Genomic DNA, 22,500 nt, shown 5'->3' with positions numbered 1-22,500 from the left:
GTGTGTAGTGCACCTTTATTGGAATATTCCCCCACGTGAACAAAAGCGCCAAAACATTTGTTGTGCAAACACAATTTAAATCAGTACTTGTTAAACAGTAGCAGTTAAATAGCAAATTTTATGAAAATCAACTCAAAAAATTTAAATACAAACATTTAAGCTTATTGCCACTGCGAGGGTATTTAAGTTATCCTGTTTGTTATGGAAAATAAATATAATCTACATACAAATCTCTGAGCCACAATCATAACATCTGAACAGGCAATTTCTGAGGTAACAGCAGAAACATTTTTTTTTTATTAGGGATCTTATGTTTAAAAAACTCATATTATAGGTAGTGGGCTGTTTTAGGGAATTTTTGATCAAATTATCCGTAGTAGCAATATTAATAATGTTGTGTATATTCTGCGTAGTGGACTTAAAATAATTATGACCATATCTGTTTGCTTGGTGCTTTGATAAACTGAACGCATCATATACACGGTACTATATTGTAATGTTATGAGCCAGGGGAAAAAAGAACTACCCTACCCTGCATGCAACAGGAGTGACGAGCATGCGCGGTAGGCCGGTAAATGTTGTGTGTCGCCATGACGGCATCTTGTATGTTGTGATATGCACGCTCTGAAAGCAAACGTTAAGAACTCAGCCAACACTCCTCGTCTGCATTATTGATAAATAGACACACAACACATATACTCCGCTGCTTCACAGGCCGTTGGATTCACAGGCAAAGTATTCCCATGCTAGCTAGCCGGTCTAGCAAGCACGCGTCATTCAGTCCAAAACGGCCCGATCTATCCACATCCAGAATTGTCTGGCGGTCGTAAGTGATCCCGGAGTGACCACGCTGTAAGCCAGCCATGAAATTTGCAGAATTGTCCGGTATTTTTGCCAAATGTTCCATCTTTACCAAGAGCCCCTCCACGCCGAAGCGCATCGGGGCGCTGCCATCTTTATAAGAAAAGGCGTTAACAAAATAAAAGCATGGAAACAACATACGCAAATGTGCGATAAAATGATTGTCGGCGTTAATAGATTGATGAGTTAATTCGCAATTAACGCATTAATTTGCCCACCCCTAATATATATATATATATATATATATATATATATATATATATATATATATATATATATATATATTATCTCTGGATAATACAATCATTTTATATATATATGTATATATATATATATATATATACACATATATATATATATATATATATATATATATATATATATATATATATATATATATTATATATGTGTTTATAAATAAATCACATGTACTAAAGTATTCACAGCCTTAGGTCAATACTTTTTGATGCACCTCTGGCAGAAATTAGAGTCTCAAGTATTTTCTTAATATGATGCCATAAGCTTGGCACACCTATCTTGGGGCAGTTTGGGCCATTCCTCTTTACAGCACCTCTCAAGCTCCATCAGGTTGGATGGGAAGTGTTGGTTTTCATCCAGGATGTCTCTGTTCAGTGCTGCATTCCTCTTGGTCTAGTCAGGGAGGTGACTAAAAACCAGGGTATTGTCTGTAAAATTTTGAGGACAAAAATTAAATAATTAAATTTTGGAATAATGCTGTCATTGTAGTATGATAATTTGATTAAATAAAAAAAAATATATTGAGATATTTTATTGTAGTATAATGAAGAATTATTGAGGTATTTGATTGCAGTGTAATTAAGTATTATTGAGATATTTTATTGTATTATAATAAAGTATTGTTGATGCAGTTGATTGTAGTATAATAAAGTATTCTTGATGTATTCGCTTGTGGCACAATGAAGTATTATTGAGATATTTGTTTGCAGTATATAAATGTATCAATGATATATTTGACTTTAGTGTTATGAAGTAATATTGACTTATTTGATTGTAGTATATTGAAATGTTCTTGATGTATTTGATTGTAGTATAATGCAGTAAAATGAAGTATTCGATTGGAGTATAATTGTAGTATAATGTAGTAAAATTAAGTATTGGATTGAGCCGCAATGCAGTATAATGCAGTAAAATGCAGTATAATGAAGTATTTGTTTGGAGTATAATGCAGTATAATGAAGTAGTTGATTGTAGTATGCACTTAAAAAAATACTTGATGGCAATATAATGCATTATTTGATAGTAGTATTAGTTTGTATCACAGAGCACAATGAGTGTCAGCCAGCAGCAGTCATCAATATTGAGCAGCTGTTGCTATTATGAAATATTTTATGTTCTTTTTGGTTCGCACGCAAGCTTTTGGACTCCCGCCAACGTCCTGTCAAGTGAGGGGGGGTCGGGGGAGGAGGGTTTGACAGACGGCGAGCTCGCGTGACAACAAGGCCTTGATCGACCACTACTCTCTCTCTCTCTCTCTCTCTCTCTCTCTCTCTCTCTCTCTCTCTTTTTCTCTCTCTCTGTGCTGTGGATTTCCTGTCTACACACACGCGCGCACGCACACGCACGCATGCACGCTGAGACAAGTGGGCGGGATTTTGGCGCAACTTGCCAGGCAAAAAAAAAACAAAACACAGACACACATTTACACATATGCAGTGCTTATACACGCATACAGTGTACAGAGATATGCAGTTTAAGCACATACACGCATATATTTACACATAAACATACAGTGCACACACATGCACACGCATATGCACATATGAATATACCCACTTATATGATACAAAAAATGTGTTTGCTTAGGTCAAGGACTTATCTATCTATCTATCTATCTATCTATCGATCTATCTATCTATCTATCTATCTATCTATCTATCTATCTATCTATCTATCTATCTATCTATCTATCTATATATCTATCTATCTATCTATCTATCTATCTATCTATCTATCCATTTACTACCGCTTGTCCCTTTTTTGGGGAGGGGGGGGGGGTCACAGGTATATATATATATATATGTATGTGTGGGAAAAATCACAAGATTACTTCATCTCTACAGAACTGTTTCATGAGGGGTTCCCTCAATCCCCTGATGATTGAGGGAACCTCAATATTGTGCTCTACCACGGTATCGAGCACTATTCTCTGGATAATCCAATCAAAAAAAAAAAAAAAATATATATATATATATGCCTTTCACGAATGAAAGAAGAGTGGATCGTGAGATCGACAGGCGGATCGGTGCGGTGTCTTCAGTAATGCGGACGCTGTATCGATCCGTTGTGGTGAAGAAGGAGCTGAGCCGGAAGGCAAAGCTCTAAATTTACCGGTCGAGCTACGTTCCCATCCACACCTATGGTCATGAGCTTTGGGTTATAACTGAAAGGACAAGGTCACGGGTACAAGCGGCTGAAGTGAGCTTCCTTCGCCGGGTGGCGGGGCCCTCTCTTAGAGATAGGGTGAGAAGCTCTGCCATCCCGGGTGAGCTCAAAATAAAACTGCTGCTCCTCCACATCGAGAGGAGCCAGATGAGGTGGTTCGGGCAATTGTTCAGGATGCCACCCGAATGCCTCCCTAGGGAGGTGTTTAGGGCACGTTCAACCGGTAGGAGGCCACGGGGAAGACCCAGGACACGTAGGGAAGACTGTGTCTCCCGGCAGCTCTGGGAAAGCCTCGGGATCCCCCGGGAAGAGCTGGACGAAGTGGCTGGGGAGAGGAAAGTCTGGGCTTCCCTGTTAGGCTGCTGCCCCTGCGACCCGACCTCGGATAAGCGGAAGAAAATAGATGGAGGGATGGAATATATATATATATATATATATATATATATATATATATATATATATATATATATATATATATATATATATATATATATATATATACAGATATTAGGGCTGGGCAACGATTAAAATTTTTAATCGAATTTAATCACACTTTTCCTCCGATTAATCGCGATTAACTGCATTGTATACGCAAAGCCCAATAATGAATTCAAAAGTAGTGTGTAGTGCACCTTTATTGGAATATTCTCCCACATGAACAAAAGCGCCAAAACATTTGTTGTGCAAACACAATTTAAATCAGTACTTGTTAAACAGTAGCAGTTAAATAGCATATTTTATGAAAATCAACTCAAAAAATGTGAATACAAACATTTAAGCTTATTTCCTCTGCCAGGGTATTTAAGTTATCCGGTTTGTTATGGAAAATAAATATAATCTACATACAAATCTCTGAGCCACAATCATAACATCTGAACAGGCAATTTCTGAGGTAACAGCAGGAACATTTTTTTTAATCAGGGATCTTATGTTTAAAAAACCTATATTATAGGTAGTGGGCTGTTTTAGGGAATTTTTGATCAAATTATCCGTAGTAGCAATATTAATAATGTTGTGTTTATTCTGCGTAGTGCACTTAAAATAATTATGACCATATCTAGGAATTGATATGATGGGAATTTTCCGATTGTTTGCTTGGTGCTTTGATAAACTTAACGCATCATATACATGGTACTATATTGTGATGTTTTGAGCCAGGGAAATAAAGAATTACCCTACCCAGCATGCAACAGGAGTGACGAGTATGCGCGGTAGGCCGGCATAGGTTGTGTTGCCATGACGGTATCTTGTATGTTGTGATATGCACGCTCTAAAAGTAAACGTTAAGAACTCAGCCAACACTCCTCGTCTGCATTATTCATGAATAGACGGACAACATATATACTCCGCTGCTTCACAGGCCGCTGGATGTAGCCGGCAAAGTATTCCCATGCTAGCTAGTCGGTCTAGCAAGCACGCGTCATTCAGTCCAAAACGGCCCAATCTATCCACATTCAGAATTGTCTGGCGGTCGTAAGTGATCCCGGAGTGACCACGCTGTAAGCCAGCCATGAACTGTCCGGTATTTTTGCCAAATGTTCCATCTTTACCAAGAGCCCCTCGAAGCCGAAGCCCGTCTGGGCGACGCCATCTTGTTAAGAAAAGGCGTTAACAAAATAAAAGCATGTAAACAACATACGCAAATGTGCGATAAAATAATTGTCGGCGTTAATAGATTGATGAGTTAACTCGTAATTAACGCATTAATTTGCCCACCCCTAATATATATATATATACATAAATATATATATATCTTGATTTGATTATCCAGAGAATAGTGCTCGATACCGTGGTAGAGCGCAATATGAATGTTTGGGAAAAATCACAAGACTACTTCATCGAGATTAAGTAGTCTTGAGACACACATACATATATATATATATATATATATATATATATATACAGTATATATATATATATATATATATATATATATATATATATATATATATATATATATATATATATTTATGTATATATATATATATCCATCCATTTTCTACCGCTTATTCCCTTTGGGGTTGCAGGGGGGCGCTGGTGCCTATCTCAGCTACACCCTGGACAAGTTGCCATCTCTTCGCAGGGCCAACACAGATAGACAGACAACATTCACACTCACATTCACACACTAGGGCCAATTTAGTGTTGCCGATCAACCTATCCCCAGGTGCATGTCTTTGGAAGTGGGAGGAAGCCGGAGTACCCGGAGGGAACCCACGCAGTCACGGGGAGAACATCCAAACTCCACACAGAAAGATCCCGAGCCAAGGATTGAACCCTGACTACTCAGGATCTTAGAATTGTAAGGCGGACGCACTAACCCCTCTACCACCGTGTTGCCCATACATATATATATATATATATATATATATATATATATATGATGTTGGTCCACCTTTTGCAGCTATTACAGCTTCAACCTTTCTGGTTGAAGCTGTCCACAAGGTTGCGGAGTGTGTGTATAGGATCAGGTTCAGGTCAGAACTCTGCGCAGGTCAGTCAAGTTCATCCACACCAGACTCTGTCATCCATGTCTTTATGGACCTGGCTTTGTGCACTGGTGCACAGTCATGTTGAAAGAGGAAGGGGCCCGCTCCAAACTGTTCCCAGAAGGTTGGGAGCATGGAATTGTCCAAAATGTTTTGGTATCCTGGAGCATTCAAAGTTCTTTTCACTGGAACTATGGGTCAAACCCAACTCCTGGAAAGAAAACAACACACCATAATTCCTCCTCCACCAAATTTTACACTTGGCATATTGTAGTCCGAAATGTACCGTTCTTCTGGTAAACTCTAAACCAGACTGGTCCATTAGATTGTCAGATGGAAATGTGTGATTCATAACTCCAGAGAACACGACTCTACTGTTCTAGAGTCCAGTGGCGACGTGCTTTACATGACTTTATCCAACGCTTTGCATTGGACTTGGTGATGTATGGCTTACATGCAGCTGCCCGGCCATAGAAGCCCATTCCATGAAGCTCTCTGCGTACTGGTCTATTCATACTTTATCCTTTTCACTGTTTCTTTTAAGTTTTATTTCCATTAACATAAATACTTGCATGTCTGCAACATGCTGCGATTTGTTTATTCACTGCTGTCAGATTTCCTTGCACATGATGGTACAAGTAACTAAGTAACTAAGTAACTAAATAGCCAAGTAACTAAATACTTCGACCAAGGGTGTTTAAACTTTTTCTACTGAGGGCCGCAAAATTAAAACTGAAAGAATGCGGGGGCCATTTTGATATTTTAAAATTTTAAAACCAATACAATATATAATATTGTAAACCTTTAGGGCGCCCCTTAATTTTGGTGAATGTTAAAGGTTGCGGAGACCTAAAAGGGTCCCTGTCATTAAAGTGTGTAATAAGTAATCTTTTTAACTTTCAAGTTCAATACTTAAATATCAATAAATCAACTTCAGATCTATCAGTTGCCATTGAGTTAAAATGTGTTCCTATGTTGCATGCCCTTTTTTTGTCAAAGAAAATCATGTTTGTGATGACAATAAAACAAATATGCAATATTTTCCTCCAAAAAGTTTTCAAAGTGGAATATTTGATGTGAAATAAGTCAAAGCTTAAATAGGCAAATATTTCATAACAACATTGCTTTCGATTCAATATTACATTTCGTACAATGACAGTTGAAAGAAGAACCGACAAAAATGTTTAAAGATCTGAAAGGTACCTACTCATAAAAGTATTAAAAGTCATAAATAAAGATATATTATTTTGTGTTAAAAAATAAGTCATAGATCAATAAATACTATTTTTACTTTTAACGCTTAAATCTCAAAATCAACTTCAGATCCATTTGTCAATTACAAGTAAAAACAATTTTTTTAAAAATTTTTTTGTAATTATTATAAATTGTTTTGTATTTTTTGATACACACAAAATATGTCAAATGCTTCCCAAGAAATGTTTCAAAGTGAAATATTTTCTGTGAAGTAATTGGAACCTTGTATAGGTAAATAATTCACACCAGCCTGAATGGCAGCTTTGTGTTATTAGTATCAATTTTCTCGTTACATTACACTAGTTTGCTCTGTTATTCTACTTTTTAAGTTTTTTTGTAATAGTATTTTCAAAATGTGCAAACAAATTAGCTGTGAGCCGCAAATAGCCGTGCCCCTCTTTGGAGACCCCTGACTTGGACAGTAACACTTCTTACCATTTTGTGGTAGAACCTCCTAAATCCTGGATCATTTGCCTAAGAAAAACTAAAATAATTCATACCCTGCCTTCCTTCCGCCCGATTGTAGCTGAGATAGGCGCCAGCGCCCCCCGCGACCCCGAAAGGGAATAAGCGGTAGAAAATGGATGGATGGATTTTATTGTACATGATGTTGTAAAAAAATATAAAATGATTGCTAACCAGACTGTGTTGGCCCTGCAATGAGGTGGCGACTTGTCCACGTGTACCCCACCTTCCGCCTGAATGCAGCTGAGATAGGCTCCTGCAACCCCCGTGACCTCAAGAGGGACAAACGGTAGAAAATGGATGGATGGATGAACATTTGGCCAGGTGTCGGCCACCAAAAATGTTGAAAGAGCAGTTTTGGACCAAAAAAAAAAAAAATCTCTCTGAAGATTAAAAGCCTTTTGTAAGTGTTGTAATGAAGGCAACAAATGATATACATGTCTATATTAGCTATACAGACTATCAAAATGACTGTGTTGCAGGCTGACGCAAAACTTTGTTGACAGAAATGTTGAAAGATATTTTTCCAACTTTGGAAAATGTTAGTAAAACGGATATTTCTCAGAGAGTGAGATAACTCCTGGAATCTACTTAGTGTACTATATTTTTATAAGTGTACTATATTTATATAGCGCTTTTTCTCTAGTGACTCAAAGCGCTTTACATAATGAAACCCAATATCTAATTTTTACATTTAAACCAGTGTGGGTGGCACTGGGAGCAGGTGGGTAAAGTGTCTGGCCCAAGGACACAACAGCAGTTACTAGGATGGCGGAAGTGGGGATCGAACCTGCAACCCTCAAGTTGCTGGCACGGCTTCTCTACCAACCGAGCTATATTTAGGATGGCCGAAGGTATAATTTCATCCATCCATCCATCTTCTTCCACTTATCCGAGGTTGAGTCGCGGGGGCAGCAGCCGAAGCAGGGAAGCCCAGACTTCCCTCTCCCCAGCCACTTCGTCCAGCTCTTCTCGGGGGATCCCGAGGCATTCCCAGGCCAGCCGGGAGACATTGTCTTCCCAACGTGTCCTGGGTCTTCCCCGTGGCCTCCTACCGCTTGGACGTGCCCTGCCGTAAACACCTCCCTAAAGAGGTGTTCGGGTGGCATCCTGACCAGATGCCCGAACCACCTCATCTGGCTCCTCTTGGTGTGGAGGAGCAGCAGCTTTACTTTGAGCTCCTCCCGGATGACAGAGCTTCTCACCCTATCTCTAAGGGAGAGCCCCGCCACCCAGCGGCGGAAACTCATTTCGGCCGTTTGTACCCGTGATCTTATCCTTTCGGTCATAACCCAAAGCTCATGACCATGGGTGAAATCTATGGTCAAATGTATAATTGTCCAAGTTAAAGGAAATAGCAGCCTGTCTTCTTCTAACGGATTTATTACAATCTTCTGCCAGCTGGGTAACGTGTGCTGCGGTCTATAATGGCACACAAACAACTATCAGAAATGCTGTCAATATTACATACAGTTAATATGTCATGACACATGCAAATATAAATTAAATACTCTGGGGACATAAGTAAAGGAAACTAAATGAGCTCAAATATACCTACAAACAAGGCATAATGATGCAATATGTACATACAGCTAGCCTAAATAGCATGCCAGCATCGATTAGCTTGCAGTCATGCGGTGACGAAATATGCCTGACTAGTACTCCAGCTGGGCAATAACATCAACAAAGCTCATATTTGTGCATTTACGCACAGTATAAAACTTTTGGTGGACAATATGGGACAACTAAAGGACTGGCATGAAAGGTGTCTTTCTGTGGCAGTGTTAGAGAAAGTTATATATATGAATAAACTACGGTGAGTTCAAGGACCACCAAAATTAGTAGGACAAAAAGGCATTGGACAAAATGGCGTCCTCCAAATACTCTATTCAGAGAGGAATATTTAATATAAACAGTGGAATTTGTAAGAATTAGGAAGATTTGTGTCATGTTTGTCCTCTGACAGAAACCATATTAAAACCCAAAAAATATTTCCCCTCCATGTTTTTCAATTTCATACATTTTTTTAAAAAGCTCCAGGGGGCCACTAAGGCGGCGGTAAAGAGCTGCATGCGTCTTTAGATCCGAGGGTTGCCGACTACTGCTGTAGGCCCACGTGCGGCCAAATATTGCATTTTGTTTCATTTATGTCAGACAAAAGGGAATAAGTGGTAGAAAATGGATGGATGGATGTTACGTAGTAATAATAAGTTCTTGAACAATAAATGTAAATATAATTGATTTCAAAACATTTATTGTTTTATTGTGTTGGTCTTTCAAAGACATGATGTCATCGTGTAGACACAGATGTCGATGTCGTCACTTCACAGGAAGGAAATAGAGTATCTCGTCAGCAACAGCTCCAGTTACTCCTTCCGAAGACACTGCTCCTTGGGTGTTTTGAAAGAGAATTACAAGTATAGCGCCACCCCTTAGAGCAGTAGTTCTCAAATGGGGGTACGCGTACCCCTGGGGGTACTTGAAGGTATGTCAAGGGGTACTTGAGATCTTTAAAAAAACATTCTAAAAATAGCAACAATTCTAAAATCCTTTATAAATATATTTATTAAATAATACTTCAATAAAATATAAATGTAAGTTCATAAACTGTGAAAGGAAATGCAACAATGCAATATTAAGTGTTGACAGCTATAATTTTTGTGGACACGTTCCATAAATATTGATGTTAAAGATTTCTTTTTTTGTTAAGACATTTTTAGAATTAAGTTCATGAATCCAGATGGATCTCTATTACAATCCCCAAAGAGGGCACTTTTAGTTGATTATTACTTCTATGTTTTGAAATCTTTATTTATAATTGAGTTACTTGTTTATTTTTCAACAAGTTTATAGTTATTTTTATATCCTTATTTCCAAATAGTTCAACAAAGACCAATACAAATGAGCAATATTTTGCACTGTTATACAATTTAATGAATCAGAAACTGATGACATAGTGCTGTATATTACTTCTTTATCACTTTTTTTCAACCAAAAATGCTTTGCTCTGATTAGGGGGTACTTGAATTAAAAACATTTTCATAGGGGTTACATCACTGAAAAAAGGTTGAGAACCACTGCCCTAGAGGACCTATACATCAAACAAGACGCCGACCGGGGGCACGCAAGCTACGCGACGCGAGCGTGAACAAGAGCATGTATTGTCTTGGTGTGATGATGTAAATGAGATGTGGTTGTATTGTATATTAAGTATGTGTCCATGAAAGGGCATTTTATGACTTTTTAAAATTTGATTATGTGATATGGTATGATTTTATTGTAATGATTTTATTGCATGATTTTCGTATCCCTTTAATTTAGGTAGCCAGGGACTGCAGAGGGAAATTAGCTATTTAGCTATAATCTGGTACAGAACATATCCGTCTTTGAGCTTAATGTTTCTGTGCATTGTCCCTTCAAATAAAGACTAAACTAAACTAAACTATATTCCAGGCTTAACAACTACAAAGATGATAGTCATGTTGACTTAAGTGTATTCAACTAACTTTTTCATTATTTTATCCATTGAGTGGATCATTTACAATGAAAGAAGGCATTGTGCGTCGCTACTGCATCAGTCTGCCGCCATCTGCTGCCAGCCACAACAAGAGCAGCTGATTGCTTGCACCTGCACTGATTTCTCCTTTTCTGCGGAGTAGCGGCAGCCCTTCCGCAGGGCTCTTAAAGCATACTTGCCAACCCCCCTTATTTTCCGGGAGACTCCCGAATTTCAGTGCCTCTCCCGAAAATCTCCCGCGTCAACCGAATTTCTTCCGATTTCCAGCCGGACAACAAGGCACGGCCCCTCCAGGTCCATGCGGACCTGAGTGAGGACAGCCTTTTGTACATCCGCTTTTTCTCCATATAACCAGCGTGCCGGCCCAGTCACGTTATAACATCTACGGCTTTTGGAGCATGCACAACTGTACACACAACAAGAAGGAGATCATATATGTTTCTGTTATCCATAGGTTTATCTGTAACACATAAAGTAGGCAGGCACGGAGCTATTGCTCATGGTGTGTTTATTCCATCGTTAATACACTGACACACAACATCCGGATTCCCATCATGCATTGCTTCAAAACTACGGCAAGTAGTAATGTTAAAAAACATACCAGAGATGAAGCAGAAGAACGAAGAAGAGACATGGCGACGACGAGTAAGAAGAAGAAGTACGCTTGCAAGTCATCAGACAGGGTGTTCAGCATGGTTAGAAAGATAGTGACAGAGAATAGAACGAGGATGGACAATAATAAAATAAATATATATTTATATGTATGTATATATATATATATAAATATATATATATATATAGCTAGAATTCACTGAAAGTCAAGGGGTGATGAATGGATTGTCAGCGCCTGAGAGCTGCAACCTACCACCATGACCTTGAACTCCCTTCCCTCTGTTGCTAGATATCTCGAGATGTATGTTGTAATATGTATATGTGCTTTGGGAGGTCGAGTCCACGGTCACAACCTATTGTGATCGAGGGAGTTGAGGTACAGACCGTGGACTCATTCAAGTACCTCGGGGTTTGGGTGGACAATAAGCTGGACTGGACTGTTAACACGGACCACCAGTACAAGAAAGGACAGAGCAGGCTGTACTTCCTCAGGAGACTGCACTCCTTCAACATTTGTAGAAAACTCCTGTGGATGTACTACCAGTCTGTGGTTGCCAGTGTTCTGTTCTACATGGTAGTGTGCTGGGGGGGCAGTACATCAAAGAAGGACAGCTCCAGACTTGAGAAACTGATCAGACGGGCCGGTTCTACAATCGGAATGAAACTGGACACACTGGTGACGGTGGCAGAGAAGAGGACTGTTGACAAACTAGTGAGCATCCTGGATGATGCCAGTCACCCTCTGCATAGCGTTATCAGTAGCCAGAGGAGCCTGTTCAGTGCTAGACTGCTTCATCCCAAGTGCAGGACTAATAGACTCAAGAACTCCTTTGTCCCACACGCCATTAGACTGTACAACTCCTCTCTGGGACGGGGGACGGGTGGTATTAGGATGACAGGGGATGCAAAACATTAACAGTGCAATACGTTTTCATAACATGGTCACTACTGCCTAATTTGTCTTGTCATATTCTTATTTTACTGTTATATTGTTATTCCCATTGTTTTTATTATTTTTGTAATATTTCTCTATTTTGTTTCCTTTTAAACCCCCATTATTTACTTTTTACTTTTTTTTTTAATTGATCTCAACTCTGTACACTGCTGCTGGAATTTTAATTTTCCTGAAGGAACTCTCCTGAAGGAATCAATAAAGTACTATCTATCTATCTATCTATTTGCTATGGAGGTTTTTTCTCACTCCGAACTGGGCCCCCTTAGGGGCCCAGTCTGCATTGTATTTTTTTACTCATCCTTCCCCAGCGTTGACCTTTTTCCCATCTTTTACGGGGCGCCTTATGGCGACCCATCAGCGTTCTTGTTCTGTAACCCTGTAGACTGTTTGTTTGTCTAATCTTGAACAGGTTTGTGCTTAAAACAAAGTTTCGTTGTACTTGTTGCAATAACAATAAAGACCTACCTACTATATATATATATATATATATATATATATATATATATATATATGTATATATATATATATATATATATATATATATGTATATGTATATGTATATATATATATATATATATATATATATATATATATATATATATATATATATACATTTCAGTGAATACTAGCAATAAATATACTCCTCCCCCTTAACCCCGCCCTCAACCCCGCCCACCTCAACAACCCCTCGCCCCCATCTCCTGAATTTGGAGGTCTCAAGGTTGGCAAGTATATCTTAAAGTCAGCTGACACATCATCTTTAAAAAGCGTCATGTGTGATGTGGGTAACACTTGAATTGGTATTGCGACATCTCTTAGACACATTTAGTACAGCAATTTTTAACATAAAAAAATGTACGCTAATTTCTTTACTTAGCTAACTCATCTCACGGGCTGTGAGCTGGATTAAAACTGTTTACGGGCCTGATACGACCTGCTGGCCGTACTTTTGACACCCCTGAAGTTTGTCACATTTTTTGCTGGGTCTGCATTTTCTGTGTGCACAAGGTCAAAATGTCCTAAAGGTTCATAAAAAAAATATATATATATATATATATCTCAAATATTGCCTTCTTTTATCTTTCTGTGTGCAGCCTTTCAAGGAAACGTTGGCTTGAGATCAGAGCTTTGATTAATATTCATAATGATAATAATATTCCCTTGGCTCTGAGGAAGTCGACGTCAGAACTTTTGTGTGATTTATTGTTAAAAAGAACAGGAAAATGAGACGTAATTGGTAAAAAGTAATTGGGCGTAATTGGTAGGAAACAGACAGTGAAATCAAACAATGTTTCTGTGTGGTCGAGTCATATCATTTTTATTCTTTACTGCAAACATCTGACTCATCAACAGGGTTTGCTGGCTGTGTTATTTCAGTAAAAAATTAGAAATTTAAAGCCAGACACGTAAACTCACACGTGCACAAGGCGACATATTCTTATACAGGAAAAAAAAAGCAAAGAAAGCAATGCTCAAGACTGGAGTTCATGAATAAAAGCAGCTTTGTTGGCAACGGAAGTGCGATAATTCATATTAATTATGTTTATCTTTCCTGATTTCATCCTCTCCGAGCGCTGCTGTAAGATGGAAACAAAAACACACATGGACGCTAATTAACTACTTTAATTCATTCATTTCCATCACTTATGGGGTGTGTGCGTGTGCGTGTGTTTGTGTGCACGTGTGTGTGTGTTTGCACCAAAGGCGTTGACAGAACACTTTATTAGCTGGCAATTATGAGTTAATGTGCATTACAGTCATAGCAGTTAGAGTGAATAAATGCTAATAAAAACAGTTGTAAGGAGTAAACAAGCCGTTCATACCAGTCAAAATGTTTATGAATTTTTATTAAAAAGTTATAAAATGCTTTTTTTGGGGTCAGCCATTGTGATATTGTCTTTGTAGATTAATTGTTTTTTTAAAATCAAACACAACAAGCAGCTTTTTCAGCGAATTATGTAATAAAACAACTATTAATTCTGTAATCATTCTGCATCAATAATGCCTAAACTTATTTTTTTATTTGCATATTCTAAATGTACAAGAAAAGGTAAAAAAAAAAATCCAGCAAAAAAAATAAATAATTTCAACTATTAATACTACTAATAATCATGATGCACAAAATGTCACACAGAACACATAGTTGTTGGCTATATGCTACATACAGTATGTCGCTTTACAGAATATGTAAAAAAAAAAAATAGATTTTTAAGATTTTCCTACACCACCTTTTTTCATTCTAAAGAATCTAATCCATTACATTTTCATATTAAAGCTACATTACATATTTGTACACTTTGTGTTATTAATTATTAGTTATTCATATCACATTTCAGCTTTTCTCGTTTCATTGTTTCTTTTTGCTTGTTTGTACTGTTTATTTTGTTGAAGGTTATTTTTACAATGTTGGTCAATAAATGACTAGTTTTGTAATTTGCAACAATTATTATGATTATGATAATCATTATTGTCAAACACTTTTAGTCTGTTTTCAACAGTAAAACCAACAAACATTAAAGTAATATTTTCAGATGGAAGTACTTGAGTGAAAAAAAACTTCTTGCAGAGTAAACATTATAATAACAATATTTGATGTTAATTAAATGTTCTTTATGTTTTTTCTACCTAAATTTACATAAAGAAAATCAAGTTGCCGTTCATAATTTTAAACGTTTTTTTTTTTTTTTTACTTCTGTCATTACTGTTTATTTACAAAAGTGACTTGTTGCTTTGATTTGTCAACACTGCCATAAAAAATAAACAAACTCATATTTAAAAAATGCTGCATATTAAAAAGAGGAAATTGTTTTGTTTAGTGTGTCAGATGTCCAGACGAAAAATATTTTTGTTGCAAAAACTGACATGGTGAAGATGAAGGATGACGATGGAGTTTGTAGAAAATTAAGAGGAGATTCTGCAAGTTTTAATGTGGACGTTTTATATACTATGCACATTGAATCATGTACATTTATATGTACATATATACATACTTCTAATGAGACTGTGTGTGTTTGTTTGTGTGTGTGTGTGTGTTTGTGTGTGTGCATGCGTGTGTTGCGTGACTAATCTGAGGCTGCTCCAATGAGTGACAGAGCAAAGGCTGATCTGAGTCACATGACCTCTGACAGCGAATAAGACGAACACGCAAACACGCATCAAACACGCAAACACACTTCCTCACATGTGACATCGACCACACAAACTAAATATTAAATATTTGTATGACATGCTTATCACACAGGGAGGCAGCAAATGTCAGAGAATAAACTGATGTTATATTAATGAACCCCAAAAATCCTGAGCATATTTTCTTTTTCTTGTCTAAAAAAATTTGCATTCGGCCCCAAAGGTCAAATGTCACATGGGGACAACAATTACACCTTTTGATGTGCTTTTATAGTATTTTTAGCTAGTGCTTTTATAATACCTATTTCATATTTGTAATGTTATTTTGTATATAAAGTATACTAGTTCATATGTGTACCTTTACCTTTATGGAATAATATTTTGTACATACATCAAATGAAAAGTGGACAGTCATTAATATAATTATGACATTAGTAAAGCTGCTATCTCTGCATGAAGCGCGCATATGGATTTGCTATTGTTATTTATTATTATTTATTATTGTTGGTCATAAGAGTTGGAAGTGTTGCATGTTCAAGTTGATATATTGTTTGAAATAACTCCTGCAAGTTCTCACCTTTTTTGTCCGTTTACGTTAACTTTTCATTAAACCTACAAAATGCATTTACTGTACACCGAATACCTGCAGAACACTTTTTACTTTACAACTGAAACACCAGCTGTACATCTAATATCTCTACTGTACATGATGTGATCTTGTCATGGATTATGTTAAGTACTACATTGTGTGAAGTACTACTTCAGTGTGTATGTGATTTTGTGATGCACTGTGTGAAGTACTACTATTGTGTGTATGCACTGTAGTCATGTATTGTGTAAATAACTGCGAATGTGACATTCTACAAAAGTGTGTACCACAGATGTTGTCATGTATTGTGTGAAGTACAACTACTACAGTGTGTATATGATGTAGTCACATATTATATGAAGTACTACTACGGTGTGTATGTGATGTAGTCATGTACTGTATGAATACTACAGATGTTGTCATATACTTTGTGAAGCATTACTATATTGTGTACATGTTGTAGTCATGTATCATGTAAAGTGCTATAAATGTTGTCATGTACTGTAAGTGATATAGTCATGTATTGTGTAAAGTACTACAAATATGTATTGTGTGAAGTACTACTACAGTGTGTACTACAGATGTTATCATGTATTGTGTAAAGTACTGCTACTACTGTGTGTAGTTGATGTAGTCATATATTGCGAAAAGTACTACTACAGTGTCTATGTGATGTAATCATGTATTGTGTGAGGTACTACAAATGTTGTCATGTATTTTGTGAAGTACTTCTATAATGGAGTGGTTCCAAATGGGGGTACGCGTACTCCTGGGGGTACTTGAAGGTATGCCAAGGGGTACGTGAGATTTTTCAAAAATATTCTAAAAATAGCAACAATTCAAAAATCCTTTATAAATATATTTATTGAATAATACTTCAACAAAATATGAATGTAAGTTCATAAACTGTGAAAAGAAATGCAACAATGCAATATTCAGTGTTGACAGCTAGATTTTTTTGTGGACACGTTCCATAAATATTAATGTTAAAGATTTATTTTTTTGGAAGAAATATTTAGAATTAGCTTCATGAATCCAGATGGATCTCTATTACAATCCCCAAAAAGGGCACTTTAAATTGATGGTTACTTCTATGTGTACAAATCTTTATTTTTTATAATTGAATCACTTGTTTATTTTTCAACAAGTTTTTAGTTATTTTTATATATTTTTTTCCAAATAGTTCAAGAAAGACTACTACAAATGAGCAATATTTTGCACTGTTATACAATTTAAAAAAATCAGAAACTGATGACATAGTGCTGTATTTTACTTTTTATCTCTTTTTTTCAACCAAAAATGCTTTGCTCTGATTAGGGGGTACTTGAATTAAATAAATGTTCACAGGGGGTACATCACTGAAAAAAGGTTGAGAACCACTGCTATAATGTGTACGTGCTGTAGTCATGTTTTGTGTAAAGCACTACAGATATTGTCATGTATTGTGTGTATGTGATATAGTCATGTATTGTGTGAAGTACTACAAATGTTATCATGTATTGTGCGAAGTACTATGACTACAGTGTGTTTCGGATGTTGCCCTGTATTGTCTGAAGTACTAGAGATGTTGTCATGTATGTGCAAAGTACTTCTACCGTGTGTATGTGATATACTATAGTCATGCACTGTGTGAAGTACTATAGATGTAGTCATGTATTGAATGAAATACTACTACAACAGTGTGTATGGAATACACTGTAGTCATGCACTGTGTGAAGTACTACAGATGTTACCATGTATTGTGAAGTACTACGACTGCAGTGTGTATGGGATGTTGTCATGTATTGTGTGAAGTACTACTACATTGTAAATATTCCAGGTGTGAGGTCACAACATTGGGTACACGTACACAATAAGGAATACATGATTGGGAAAAAGCGGAGTTCAAATTGATATTTTTATGTTAACAAAATATGCAACGTTACACAAAATCATTCAGACATTTGATCCAATAAGGTCACAAATAATGGTGCAAATATTTTTTTTGTATACACTTTTTTCCACTCAGGAGTTTGTGACAGTTTGAAAATCAATAATATGCTTATTGATAAACCGTATTTATTATTTGATGATCTACACCATGGGTGTCAAACTCTGGCCCCCGGGCCAAATTTGGCCCACTGTGTAATTTCATTTGGCCCTTGAGGCATTATCAAATTAACATTAGAGCTGGCCCGTCAGTATTATACAGCGGCAGTGTAACACTGCATTCACCACTAATACTCATACTTGCCAACCCTCCCAATTTTCCTGGGAGACTCACAAGTTTCAGTGCCCCTGCAGAAAATTTCCAGGGGGCAACCATTCTCCCGAATTTCTCCCGATTTCCACCCGGACAACGATATTGGGGGCGTGCCTTAAAGACTCGGCTTTAAACGTCCTCTACAACTCTTCGTCACTTCCGCTTTTCCTACATAGAAACAGCTTGCCGGCTCAGTCACATAATATATGTGGCTTATACACGCACTGACAAGGGAATGCAAGGCATACTTGGTCAACAACCATACAGGTCACACTGAAGGTGGCCGTATAAACAATTTTAACTCTGTTACAAATATGCGCCACACTGTGAACCCACACCAAACAAGAATGACTAGTACATTTCGGGAGAACATCCGCACCGTAACACAACATAAACACAACAGAACAAATACCCAGAACCCCTTTCAGCACTAACTCTTCTGGGACGCTACAATATACACCCCCACTACCACCAAACCCCGCCCACCTCAGGTTGCCTCAGTTCAAAGCGTGAGCCCCGACATTAATGAACTAGCATCCAAGAAAAGATGGCAGGTATCTGGCTTGGGCACATCAGATTAGATCAGTGTGTCGCAAACTGAGCAGTAAAAAGGCCTGAATGGTTGATTTATTTTTGCTTGTTATTTTATTTTCAAATTCATTAGCCTGTGGAAAAAGTTTATTTTGATATTTACCTCAGAAGGCTGCAAATAGAAAAGAGTCATTCAATTTTTATTTAAATTTTATTTGATATGCCATTGATATTTTTTAATTATTATTATCATTTAAAACTCCATTATGCATGTCACTATAAAGTTATATAAGCCTTGCTTGTTCATTATTCAATGGAAAACTTGTTTGGGTCCCTATTAAAAGGTTAATTTGTTCAACCTTGGCCCGCGTATTTGTTCAGTTTTAAATTTTGGCCCACTCTGTATTTGAGTTTGACACCCCTGATCTACACTGTACAGCTCCACAGAGACAGGTTTATTAGTATCATTTGCATATTTGTTCGATCGACATAATAATAGTGATGAAGATAATAATATGTTTGTAAAGTATGAAAATGATGTGAGTGTGTCTAATATGTACATTTGTATGATGTCTCCCATGTTTTTTGTCTTTATGATTACAGCAAACCCGGATAAGACGTCCGGGAAGCAAACCATGAACCCAGCATTAGAAGTTAGGAAAGAAAACAACAACATGGATGCTGCCGTCAATGAAAGTTCGCTTCTCTTGGAGGTTGCAACTTTTACTTCACTTTCTTCTTCACACAACTTTACTAACATGACACAACTTTAAGGAGGGGGAAGGAAAATGTGTGTGACCTTCACCCTTTGCCCTGACCTCTTTCGCCTGGTTTGCAATGCGAGTGAGTGTGTGAGTGTGTGTGTGTGTGTTTTGTGTGCTTGCATGTGTGCATGAGAATATTGGAGGTGTGCATGGATGTATGAATGTGATCATCAATCAATGCAAAACATCTATCAAGCTTTAAGTGCAGATTTCATTTTCAGTGTGAATTTAATAATCAACACACACGCATACACGCACACACACACACAAACACACCGACACACAGAGAGGCCACTGATGCTTGTGTTAACGTGTCAATAAGACGCACACAAAAGACTAAATTAAGCGGACAAAAGTGTGACCTTTCATTGCGTGACACAGAGTTGTGATGACAAACTTCATCTTTGTTGTGTTCATCAGATCCATCAAGAGAAACACTTTGTGCGTGTGCCGCTTTTTATTGTTTGTGTATTTGATGTGACATTGCATGCTCTCTCTATTCTGTATCGCAACATCAATCACGTTTAGACCATTTTTTTATGTCGTCAAAGGACACTACTTTAAAAATAAACTTTTAATTAAACTTTCAAAATAAACCTTGACAACTTATTTTATTTAAAATCATCTTTTGAAAATATACTTCAAATTGAACTTTAAAATAAACTTTCAAATAAACATTAAAAGAGTTAGCTGAATGTTGAAGATACAGCTTTGAATAACGGTTTTGTTAAAGTTAAGAAGTAAGTTGAATAGTTAAGTGGATTCATATGGCCCCATACGTCACGGTTTACCTGACACATGAAACGTTACCGATTAGGAGGGCACTATCCGATTTCGCCGCCAAATGGCAGTAGAGTGTTGAATATCTTATGTGTTTTGTGGCAAATCCAACTTTGACCACAGTGGGAATTGCCATCATTTTCAGCAAACTGCATTGCAAAAATGATTAAGCCTCCCTCTTCGTTTCATGCGAGATCCACCCAGGACACATGCAAAACTGAGCTATTAAACTTGTGTGCAGAGGTTTATGTCAATTAAGTGAGCAAAACAAGGAGCGCAATCCATTGTGTCTTCATGAATATGCAGAATACATGCCGGTTATCATAGTATCCACAATACAAGGAGTTTTATTCTTGATATATTAAACTGCGTGTGCACAATAACTATCTTTGCATCTACTCCTCCCAGTATTATGGGTGTTGTGATAACCAACATATATTGTGCATATTAATGAAGACAGACACACTGAATGGATTGTGTTCCTTATTCTGCTCACTCAAGAGACACAATCATCTGTGCACGCGTTTAGTAAATTAGCTTTGCTTATAGTATCAAGATGATATGTGCTTTAGTACACGCAAACCTTTAGTAGATCAGGCCCTTAGCGTTTTGGTAAAGATTAGCCACTGTATCTAGTAAAAAGAAGATTATTTATTTGATAACACATGAGCAACATCTTAATTGTTTTTTGTCATTAATAATGTACTAACTACAATTTTGTATGCTATTTTATATATATATATGTATATATATATATATATATATATATATATATATATATATATATATATATATATATATATATATATATATATATATATATATATATATATTAGGGCTGTGAATCTTTGGGTGTCCCACGATTCGATTCAATTTTGATTCTTGGGTCACGATTCAATAATATATCGATTTTTTCGATTCGATTCGATTCTCGATTCAAAAACGATATTTTTCCGATTCAAAACGATTTTGTATTAATTCAATACATAGGATTTCAGCAGGATCTACCCCAGTCTGCTGACATGCTAGCAGAGTAGTACATTTAAAAAAAAAAAAAGCTTTTATAATTGTAAAGGACAATGTTTTATCAACTGATTGCAATAATGTAAATTTGTTTTAACTATTAAACAAACCAAAAATATGACTTATTTTATCTTTGTGAAAACATTGGACACAGTGTGTTGTCAAGCTTATGAGATGCGATACAAGTGTAAGCCAATGTGACACTATTGTTCTTTTTATTTATTCTTATAAATGTCTAATGATAAAGTCAGTGAGGGATTTTTAATCACTGCTGTGCTGAAATCATAAATCACTGCTGTGCTGAAATTATATGAATATATTGATAATGTTGTTGATAATATTCATTTTTGTTTAATTACTTTTCGTTTGTTCTGTGTCGTGTTTGTGTCTCCTCTCAATTGCACTGTTTATTGCAGTTCTGAGTGTTGCCGGGTCAGGTTTGGTTTTGGAATTGGATTGCATTGTTATGGTATTGCTGTGTAGTGTTTTGTTGGATTGATTAAAAAAAAAAGAATAAAAAAAAAAAATAAAAAAATAAAAAATACATTTTAAAAAAATGAGAATCGATTCTGAATCGCACAACGTAAACGATTTGATTCGTATTTAAATCGAGTTTTCCCCACACCCCTAATATATATATATATATATATATATATATATATATATATATATATATATATATATATATATATATATATATATATATATATATATATATATATATATATATATATATATATGTATATATATAAAAACCCAAAATCAGTGAAGCTGGTAAGTTGTGTAATTTGTAAATAAAAACAGAATACAGGTGGAAATAATTCCCATTCTTGCTTGAGTTGTTCAATCGTCCGGGGTCTCCGTTGTG

The 22,500-nt window shown here is 36.6% G+C and overlaps 1 protein-coding gene across 2 annotated transcripts in view; it reads left to right on the top strand.

Annotated features, from left to right (window-relative positions):
- LOC133569639 (uncharacterized) overlaps nucleotides 1–22,500 on the top strand; it is a 110,436-nt gene that overhangs the window by 61,507 nt on the left and 26,429 nt on the right. Inside the window, exon 4 of one of the 2 annotated variants that reach the window (XM_061922120.1) lies at nucleotides 19,669–19,778. The exons of the other annotated variant lie outside the window; for it this stretch is intronic. Coding sequence (XP_061778104.1) covers nucleotides 19,669–19,778 — 110 coding nt within the window. The remainder of the gene's footprint in view (nucleotides 1–19,668; nucleotides 19,779–22,500) is intronic. 2 annotated transcript variants of the gene reach the window in all.

This window comes from Nerophis ophidion, linkage group LG15 (assembly GCF_033978795.1).
Source record: "Nerophis ophidion isolate RoL-2023_Sa linkage group LG15, RoL_Noph_v1.0, whole genome shotgun sequence".
NCBI lineage: Eukaryota > Metazoa > Chordata > Actinopteri > Syngnathiformes > Syngnathidae > Nerophis > Nerophis ophidion.
This window is presented reverse-complemented; position numbering and strand designations above follow the sequence as displayed.